At 34.7% G+C, this 9,569-nt stretch overlaps 2 protein-coding genes across 4 annotated transcripts in view; one reads left to right on the forward strand and one right to left on the reverse strand.

The window, feature by feature from the left end:
- Positions 1 to 669: 669 nt before the first annotated feature.
- Positions 670 to 7,086, forward strand: phkg2 (phosphorylase kinase, gamma 2 (testis)). Of its 2 annotated transcripts, none has more exons than XM_016469216.1 (10): positions 670 to 836; positions 1,710 to 1,813; positions 1,892 to 2,067; positions 2,155 to 2,209; positions 2,743 to 2,808; positions 2,922 to 3,085; positions 3,202 to 3,292; positions 3,388 to 3,541; positions 5,428 to 5,553; positions 6,134 to 7,085. In XM_016469216.1, exons 2-10 carry the CDS (start codon positions 1,719 to 1,721, stop codon positions 6,377 to 6,379), a joined length of 1,173 nt encoding a protein of 390 aa, XP_016324702.1. In that variant the 5' UTR covers positions 670 to 836; positions 1,710 to 1,718; the 3' UTR covers positions 6,380 to 7,085. The 2 variants fall into 2 exon arrangements, with proteins under 2 accessions (XP_016324702.1, XP_016324703.1); XM_016469217.1 differs by lacking the exon at positions 670 to 836 and adding an exon at positions 891 to 958 and having other exon boundaries at positions 6,134 to 7,086.
- A 24-nt stretch (positions 7,087 to 7,110) lies between these two features.
- The window catches only part of cfap119 (cilia and flagella associated protein 119), a 7,323-nt gene continuing 4,864 nt past the window's right edge, over positions 7,111 to 9,569 (reverse strand). For both annotated transcript variants that reach the window (XM_016469218.1, XM_016469219.1), the window contains 6 exons: positions 9,018 to 9,184; positions 8,836 to 8,906; positions 8,150 to 8,266; positions 7,960 to 8,032; positions 7,758 to 7,871; positions 7,111 to 7,288 (listed from right to left, as the gene is read on the reverse strand). In XM_016469218.1, the coding sequence (XP_016324704.1) occupies positions 7,128 to 7,288; positions 7,758 to 7,871; positions 7,960 to 8,032; positions 8,150 to 8,266; positions 8,836 to 8,906; positions 9,018 to 9,184 (703 nt within the window). In that variant the 3' untranslated portion in view covers positions 7,111 to 7,127. The remainder of the gene's footprint in view (positions 7,289 to 7,757; positions 7,872 to 7,959; positions 8,033 to 8,149; positions 8,267 to 8,835; positions 8,907 to 9,017; positions 9,185 to 9,569) is intronic.

A 9,569-nucleotide genomic window follows, 5' to 3' on the forward strand; every position in this document is an offset into this window, starting at 1 on the left:
AGTCAAGCCAGCATGGTGACAGAACATTGAACAACCACTAAAAGAATGAAAAGCACAGAAACAAGGACCCAAACTGTCCATCCCATCAGACGATGGGCTTTGTACTTTGATCGGCACTGTTTATATCTTGCTGCTGTTTATATCAATTAGTATTACATTTAATTAATTCATATTTAAATTATTGATTATTTTAATTAGTGTATTTCCTTCAGCTGTTACTGATTTTGCATTGTCTATCAATAGTGCTATTTAGTTAGGAGCATTTGTATTTTCAATTGACCAAAGTGTTTAGAAAGCAGCTGATGTCGTATTTAAGACTTACCAACTCATAAATACAATCTTCCTAGGAGGACCATAAATTGTATTCAGCTGGTCATGGGATCTCAGCGTGACAGGCCCCATGAAGTGACCAACTTTATGTAAAATAAAACAGCTTTTATTTGGCTGACTTGATTGGAGTCTGACCATATTTTTCAAAATGATTATTCATGTTGTATATGTAAAAACTTGTTGTTCTATATCTGTTGCCACGTCTTGTTAAATTTCCTTTGGTAAAACCAGAGCGAAGAAATGACTCAATAAATAGGTTGTGCTAGTACCCGCTCCATCTTATAGGTGGCAGTGATGAACAACGACAGTACAGCATCTGTGCTTTACAAGGCAGAGAAGTGCGAGTCGACGAGGGTGTTGTTGACATTCCCAGGAGCCCTACAAAAGTTTTCTGCAGTGCTATGGCAGTATTGTCAGTGGCCTCAAATTCATGTTTTCAGCCGGACAGGTGAAAACACTGAGCCGTCAGATGACTGTGCGCTTCGGCTGATTTTGTGGAAGTGGTTGTGAGTACACTTTCGGCTTTTCTGGGTTGGGCCAGGAACAGCATACGAGGTCATTGGTCGCAACAGCTCATTTCTCAGAACAGACTGTTTTCAGTTATTGCTACTCTGTGCTGTTATTTCATGTAAGTGGGTATTACGCTTATCAGTCTGCAAGCATGTGGTTTAACCTTTCGATGCATGAATTTTTTAATAATTAAACAATTACATTATTATAAATAAGTTTCTTAATCAAAATATTACTACTAAATACTATATATGCTATTATATTACTACTTTTAAAAAAATAATGTATTTTGAGAGGGTTACACATTTGTCCACTGTAGTTCCCTGTTTTTAGGGTTGTAATGTATATAAATGGCAACTAATGTAAAACAACATGCTATTACGACAAATATTAACATTATTAATTAATTTTTATTATTATTTTATTAATAGTATTAATTATTATTGTCATTAATAATAGTAATAACAATAATGCTTAATAAATATTTTAGATATAATAAATCTTAATAAATATTTAGTAGATCTTAATGGAAACTCCCAAAGGAATACACTTTTTTTTTTTGAAGATAAACTAAGAACATTTTAAAAATGTGCTTCACCACTTTCAGATCATGTTGAATTTTTGTTGCCATTAAAATGGGCATTGAGGGAGAATTATTCAGCTTCAGGTAAACAGCTGTGGTGGTTTAGATGTAATATCACACCCTGAAATGGCTTTTAAGTGTAGTGGGACATTGTGCATTAGAGGAATATGATAGCACAAGCATGACTGATTGATTGGGCAATCAAGATATCTAATACACAAGAAGAAAACATGTATACCTTCTCTTCACTCATTCAAATCAAAGTAAATAAATGTGTCTGGTTTAGGTTATCAGTATGACTCGCGATATCATTCTTGGAGATGAACTGCCCGACTGGGTCGGGGCGAAAGAGTTTTATCAGAAGTATGATCCCAAAGAGGTGATTGGGAGGTGAGTATTTGTTCGATTCAGCAAGTGTTTTGGTGTCACTTTTTGAGATATCTTGTAACTGAACTGTCCCCTGTGCAGAGGTGTGAGCAGTGTGGTGCGCAGATGTGTACACAAACACACAGGGCAGGAGTTTGCAGTGAAGATCATTGAGATCACTGCAGAGAAAATGACAGAACAGCAGTTAGAGGAGGTGAAGAGCTCCACACTGAAGGAGATCCATGTGCTCAATGTGGTGAAGGGCCACCCATCCATCAGTGAGTCTGAAATGTACTGCTAATGTACTGCTAATCTGTTCAAACCTTTCTGAATAGTAACTGACCTTATCTGTGCTCCTTTTTCAGTCACACTTATTGATTCTTATGAGTCAACCACCTTCATATTTTTGGTATTTGACCTGTAAGTATATATATTATTTTATGTTATATTATTATGAAAAGTTTGGGGTCAGTAAGATTTTTTTTTTAATTAAAGAAATAAAAGGATATTAATACTTTTATTCATCAAGGATGCATTAAATTGATCAAAAGTGACAGTAAAAACAATTATAATGTTACAGAAGATTTGCATTTTAAATAAATGTTCTATAAACTTCTGAAGAAGAATCCTGAAAAAAAAATCTATCACAGTTTCTTCAAAGATGTCAACATTGATAATCTTAGAATATTAGAATGATACTGAAGTGATACTGAAGACTGGAGTAATGGCTGCTGAAAATTCAGCTTTGCCATCATAAAAATAAATTACATTTTTAAATATATTAAACTAGAAAATTGTTATTCTAAATTGTAATAATATTTAACTATATTTAAATATGTTTTTACTGAAATTTTGATCAAATAAATGCAGCCTTGGTAAGCATAATCTTAGCAAGCCCAAACATTTAAACAGTAGTGTATATGTTGTAATTTCACACACATCTTTTCATACAGCATGAGGAGAGGAGAGCTATTCGATTACTTGACTGAAAAAGTCACTCTCAGTGAAAAGGAAACCAGGTGAGGTTTCAGTTTATTCTCAGATCTTGCTTCAAGTTTCTATGGTGGCAAATTGTTCTCCTCATACCATAATTAGCCACAAATATTTCCTGCAAAACTCTTCTCGCTTTTAGGAGTATGATGCGTGCTCTTCTGGAGGCTGTCCAGTATCTACATTCTCTAAATATTGTACATCGTGACCTCAAACCTGAAAATATTCTGTTGGACGACCAGGGACACATCAAACTTTCTGACTTTGGCTTTTCAGTCCAGCTGGGGCCTGATGAAAAACTAAGAGGTGAGAAAATCAACCCTGTCCTTCCACAGCGGCAAATCAAAACAGATTCTCATACTTTTTAAAATTGAACAACATACAATGTTGTTACACTGGTCTTTGTCCATTTCCTTTGTTAGAGTTGTGTGGAACACCAGGATATCTGGCACCAGAGATTCTGAAGTGCTCCATGGATGAGACACATGAGGGATATGGGAAAGAGGTTGACCTGTGAGTTTTGCTATTAAACCTTAATAAACCTTTCTTGGGGTCACAAAAGCTTTGTACTGCAGCTGGTTCATCATTTGCTCCATGTTTTTCCACAGGTGGGCTTGTGGTGTGATCATGTTCACGCTTCTTGCTGGTTCTCCACCATTCTGGCATCGCAAACAGCTGCTGATCCTGAGAATGATCATGGAAGGCCAGTACCAGTTTAGCTCTCCTGAGTGGGATGACCGGTCTGACACTGTTAAAGACTTGGTGAGATTCTCTTAGCATTCTCTTAGCCTGTAGCATATAGGCGAACTGCTAGCGTTGAGAAATGTAACCATATGTGCATTCTCTTAAATACAGAGGCGGACAAAGTACACAACTCCATTACTTGAGTGTGTCTGACACTGTCAAAGACTTGGTGAGATTCTCTTAGCATTCTCTTAGCCTGTAGCATATAGGCGAACTGCTAGCATTGAGAAATGTAACCATATGTGCATTCTCTTAAATACAGAGGCGGACAAAGTACACAACTCCATTACTTGAGTGAAAGTACAGATACTGCTGGTCAAATATTACTCCATTACAAGTGAAAGTTGAAAAGACAGATTTTTACTTAAGTAAAGGGTTAGTTCACCCAAACATTCTGTCATTAATTACTCGTCCTCGTGTTGTGAGTACATGTGGACGCGTGTTCACGACAGTATCATGACGTGAGCGCGTGTCCCAGATCCGGCGTGATGACGTAATTACGCCGGATCTGGGTCAGCGCCGTCATGATACTGTCGTGAACACGCGTCCACAAGTGATGCAGTAGAGACGAAAATGTGGAATAAAGCCGTTATTTTTGTTTTCTTAGCACAAAAAAGTATTCTCGTAGCTTCGTAACTTTACAGTTGAACCACTGATGTCACACGGACTACTTTGTCGATCATCTTGGTACTTTTCTGGACCTTGAACATGGTAGTTACCTTGCTGTCTATGGGAGGGTCAGAGAGCCCTCAGATTTCATCAAAAATATCTTAAAATTGTGTTCCAAAGATGAACTAAGGTCTTACGGGTTTGGAACTGAGTGGTGAGTAATTAATGACAGAATTTTTGGGTGAACTCTTTAAGTAAAAGTACTTAAGTTTATGTCAATGCATTGTTTTATTATTCTTGTATGTAATACTTGCAATACCTTATGCCTCTGAAGCAACTTACAATATATTACACCTGAATACACTGACTAGCCTGTAGTATCTTTGGAGTAAAGAGCTTTTAGAGTGTTAAAAACTGAAATGTAGAATGTTAGAAATGAAACGAGTTGACAAAAAAAAAACTATTTTATTTAACAAGCCTACCCACCCCGACAAAAGCAGCATGGTCGTGGTCTCATACAGCTCTAGCGGTGTGTGCACACATCTACATGTAGCCATTCATCCACATTTGAACTGAGTTGACAGTGAAATTGCTGTAAATGCAGACTGATAAGAAAAAAATTAAACCTGCATTAAAACCCAGCAACACAGCTGTAGCTGTATAACTTTACAAAAACAACACTGCTTTAACAAAAAAGCAAAACAGCAAGATTTATTTGACGACATCACTCTCGTAGTACTTTGATGTCATACACAGAACATTCTGTGCACTGCTACTTCAAGTCAAACACCTACTGTGCGTTGTTAGGAGACGCACAACAGTTGCTCTGTGGATTTCTAGGTAATATTTTCGTTTACACAATTTTGCAAAATCAATACAATATTTTGTCTAATATATACCACAATATTAACTTCTTATTATTGAATTGTTATAAATAAATATCACATTTTCAACTAGTCAATGTTCAAAAATGCTGGAAAATCACTTCACGTAACCCTAAAAGAAAAATTATCGATAGGCTGTCAAAAAATCACATTTTAAAGAAGAAAAAAATCACCCATTGACTTTCAAAGCTGCTAACCTCTTTCTACTTCGAGGACCTTGATAGAAATGTAGTGGCGTGAAAAGTACGATATTTGTCTTTCAAATGTAGTGAAGTTAAAGTCATAGGTTTCCAGAAGAAATAATACTCAGCATTACAAACAATAAAGTACAGTTACTCAGAAAGTGTACTTAAGTGCAATACTCAAGCAAATGTACTTCATTACTGTCCACCTCTGCTTAAATACACTTAGATCTCCAGGCTTTTAGTGGTGGAACCCACAGTTCGTCTAACGGCTGAGCAAGCTTTAGCTCATCCTTTCTTCCGTCAGTACCAAAAGGAGGATGTGCGGCTCTTTAGCCCCAGGAAGACATTTAAGGTGTGTGTTTGTTTGTTTTTTTTAATTTATATAAACTACCATTCGAAGATTTTTTTAATGTTTTTGAAAGAAGTCTCTTATGCTCACCAAGACTGCATTTATTTAAGAAATTACAGTAGCAGTAGTATTGTGAAATATGATGTCAGAATGGTTTAATATTTCAGCAGCCATCTTGGTGCTCAAGAAACACTTTTTATTATTATCAATGTTGGAACATATTTTTGTAAAAAATGTCACTTTTCTCAGGATTCTTTGATGAAAGAAAACAGCATTTATTTGAAATAGAAATCTTTTCTAACATTATAAATGTTTTACTGTCACTTTTGAACAATTGAATGCATCCTTGCTGAATAAAAGTATTAATTTATTTTTAAAAAATCATACTGACCCCAAACTTTTCGACAGTAGCGTATGATTAATGACGGACCATCATTCTAAAGTGTTACCAAATTTTTTTCCACTTGTCTTTACAGGGTTTTCTAAATTATTAAAAAATTATCTAAATCTAAAAAAATTGTAATGTTTTTGTTTTTTTTGTACACAACAGAAACAAATTCCAAATTGTTCTTTGCATTTTCAGGCCCTGATCTTGACCGTGTTAGCTTGTATACGAATGCAGTGCCGCTACTACCGAGCCAGACCATTAACAAAGGAGCTCCTAGCAAGAGACCCCTATTCCATCCGCGGTGTGCGCAAGCTGATCGACGGCTGTGCTTTCCGCATATATGGACACTGGGTCAAGAAAGGGGAGCAACAGAACCGAGCTGCTCTATTCCAGAACACGGCTAAAATCATTCTACTGGGCCTTGAAGACCTTGAAAACTAAAGGTCATATTTTTGTTTCTAAAGATATCCCTCATCTGTCAATTTACAGTTTATTGTTTATGTCTAAGTAAGGATCTGTAGACTGCCTCTGCAAAAGGCGCACAAAACACAACTATTTATAGATGTTTTTTTTTTTTGTCTTTAAAGATGGATGGTGCTTTTGATTTTAGCAGCAGGCCATGTCACCTCATTTTAATCACTCACTGTGGATTTTACGTTTTTAAAATGTATAGTTTTGTCACATGCTTATTGGTGGTATCGTCTGATATTGCTTATTATATGGACCAAAAAAAAAACTCGTATTCACAATTACCTAACAGAGCTTGTCTCCTATTCAAGCTCTCTAGCCTTTGACAGTTTTTTCCACAAAGCAGATTGTATTTGAATTTATTATAATTCTTATGCTTCGAAAACAATTCCAGGTTGTTGAAGACTAAACCATAGATGCACAGGGAATATTTAACAATGTGGGGTGGACTTCAAGACTTTCAATACAAAGGATAGCATACTTGAAACATAGCATTACAGTTACATAACCCTACTGAGAGTTTTTTTTTTTTAATCCTTACAAAATTATGTGTACCACTTGTTTCTTTTTATCACAGTCGATCAGACATTATCCATTCATCATCAAGGTACTGTACTAATTCTAAACAGGTATACATATATGAATAATATATATAATTACTGTATTTTGTGTTTTTTTTAAATGAGTGGTTTCCAAAACTAAAGAAGTGGGACATATTTTCTTACTTCTTAACTTGAATGTTGGTCTCCACTTTACTAATGGCATTATTTAGCTGATCAGCACTGTCCTGGAGTCGTTGTTGTAGCTGAGCAGTCAAACGCATCACTTCATCCCTCACTTCCTTTTGAACAATGGTCCTTAGCTCAGACTTTAGAGAAGACCCTTGTGTGAAGAAAAAAAACCATAATATAAACATAAGCACATATTTGTTTTATTTGTTGTATGTAGTGATTATTACATATTAAAGCATTCAATAATATGTGATCACTTTTTTTTTTTATCTCTTCCACTTGTATTTACAGGTTTTCTAAATTACTAAAATAAATTTTAAATTAAAAAAAAGTTTTTGTGTTTTGTGGAAATTGGGCATACTGTATAATAATTTAATTTAAATGTTGCTATTCTGTTTTGAAAACAAATAATAAATTAAAAACATAAATTATAAAATTTTTCATTAATAATAATTTGTCAAATGGGAGCTGGATTAACTTATTGATTTGTATTAACAAAAATATATTTTAGAGCTAATGCCTTGTGCAAGCTTGCACATTTGTTTTTGGAGTTGTCGTATTTACTTCAAATTCAATTAAACCTGTTGTAAGCCTGTTGATAAACTTTAATATATTAGTACCTTGTTCGAGACTGTCTGTCTCTGTAGCCGTCATTTCAAGTGCAGCACTTTGTTGAACTTCTCCATCCATTTCTGTCTCCCTCTCAGTTTCTCTTTTGCCATCTGCAACACTTTCTTTAAACAACAATTGACCATATATGCTTTCAATTCTCAGTTGTATGCTACAGGTATATTTTATTTAATCAGATGTGCATTACTGTACCAGATTGGGCAGTTTCCTCTATAGCTGTATCCTCAGGTATTCCAATATATGACAAAGATATATCCAGCTGTACCTTTACCATGCAAGAGAAAGTGGTCATAAAGTTCATCATTAATTTTCCTGTTAACATAAATTAATACTTAATTTACGCACAGTATTTGGCATGACAGATTTACAGCCTCATACATACCTCTGGGGTAAAAATGTATTTGTATAAAAAATAATGTCTCATATATGTGTTGATGAAATAGGACAAAATTTGTGTCACTTGCTCCGAGCTGAAAAGGTCAATACTGAAAGGAGGCCTCTGTGTTTAATGGGGAAAAGAATAAAAGAGGTTTCAGCACAAAAATTTCTATGCAGATATAAGATCTACACTACTGTTCAAAAGTTTGAGGTATGTACAATTTTTTAATGTTTTTGAAAGATATATTTTACGCTTTTGTTTGTTCAAAATACAGTAAAAACAATTAAAATATTAAAATTTAAAATAACTGATTTTAACATTTTAAAATGTAATTCATACATAAGATGGTAAAACTGAATTTTACTATAAATCTTCACTGTTACATGATTTTTCAGAAATTATCCTCATATGCTGATTTGGTGCCCAAGAAACATTATTAGTATTATCAATGTTAAAAATGGTGATACTGCTTAATATGCTTAACAGATTTTATTTCAGTATTCTTTGATGAATAGAAAGTTTAAATGTGAACAGCATTTATTTGTAACAGAATGCTTTGTAACATTATAAATGTATTTACTGTCATTTTTGATCAATTTGATTAAAATACATCCTTGCCGAATATATGTATTAATTTCAAACTAAATCTTACTGACCCAAAATGTTTGAACAGTAGTATATGTACATACCCTGACTGAATGGCAAAGCAGAAGTTCACTGCAGTAGGTCAAACAGTGATCTGTGTTATTGAGGGACGTTTCTGAAAGGTTGACAAGAAAGAGTGTTTATATTTTCTTGTACAAAATTCTATACAGTTAACTCTTTATTAAGTACTTTATTAAGCAAGTTATGAGTACTATGGGTGCATTACCTGTGTTAAACTGATGTACGTTTTTGATCATAGAGATAAGTACAGAAGTTTGTTCCCTGTTAAAATGTTGCTCTTTGCAGAACAACACAAGATTTGTGTACAGCTCAAGTAGTACTCTCAGTTTCGGCTGAGCCACATCAGAGGCCAATAATGCACAGCACAAAATCCTAGAGGGGAAGCAGACAATGTGCATTCATGTAATACCTGTAAGTTACTGAACATCATGCATCAATTATTATTAGGGTCATCAGGGTAGCAAAATGTTCTTTTGTCTAGCTTAAGCATTTAAACCAGGGTTCCTCAATTAGTTTTCACCGAGGGCCGAATCTTTTCCTTGTAGTTTTTGTCCTAACCACCCTCGACTGCGACACGTGACAATAAGCGACATGGGGTTCTATTTTAGGAACGGTTTTTATTTTCTGCGACGTCGTGGCAGGAACAACATACAAAATATGACATTGATAATCTCAGGATTGTGCTTTATTCAATGTTAAAAGTGTCTAATGTGAGTTTGAATATTATTTTGCGTTATCTTTATAGCCATAGTGAAAG

This window comes from Sinocyclocheilus anshuiensis, unplaced genomic scaffold, assembly GCF_001515605.1.
Source record: "Sinocyclocheilus anshuiensis isolate Anshui unplaced genomic scaffold, SAMN03320099.WGS_v1.1 scaffold1572, whole genome shotgun sequence".
Classification (NCBI taxonomy): domain Eukaryota; kingdom Metazoa; phylum Chordata; class Actinopteri; order Cypriniformes; family Cyprinidae; genus Sinocyclocheilus; species Sinocyclocheilus anshuiensis.

Coding starts and splice junctions, on each gene's coding strand:
- phkg2 (XM_016469216.1), top strand. CDS start 1,719: ATGACTCGCGATATCATTCTTGGAGATGAACTGCCCGACTGGGTCGGG. Junction 2,809..2,921: donor CTCAGTGAAAAGGAAACCAG/GTGAGGTTTCAG, acceptor TCTCGCTTTTAG/GAGTATGATGCGTGCTCTTC. Junction 3,542..5,427: donor CTGACACTGTTAAAGACTTG/GTGAGATTCTCT, acceptor AAATACACTTAG/ATCTCCAGGCTTTTAGTGGT.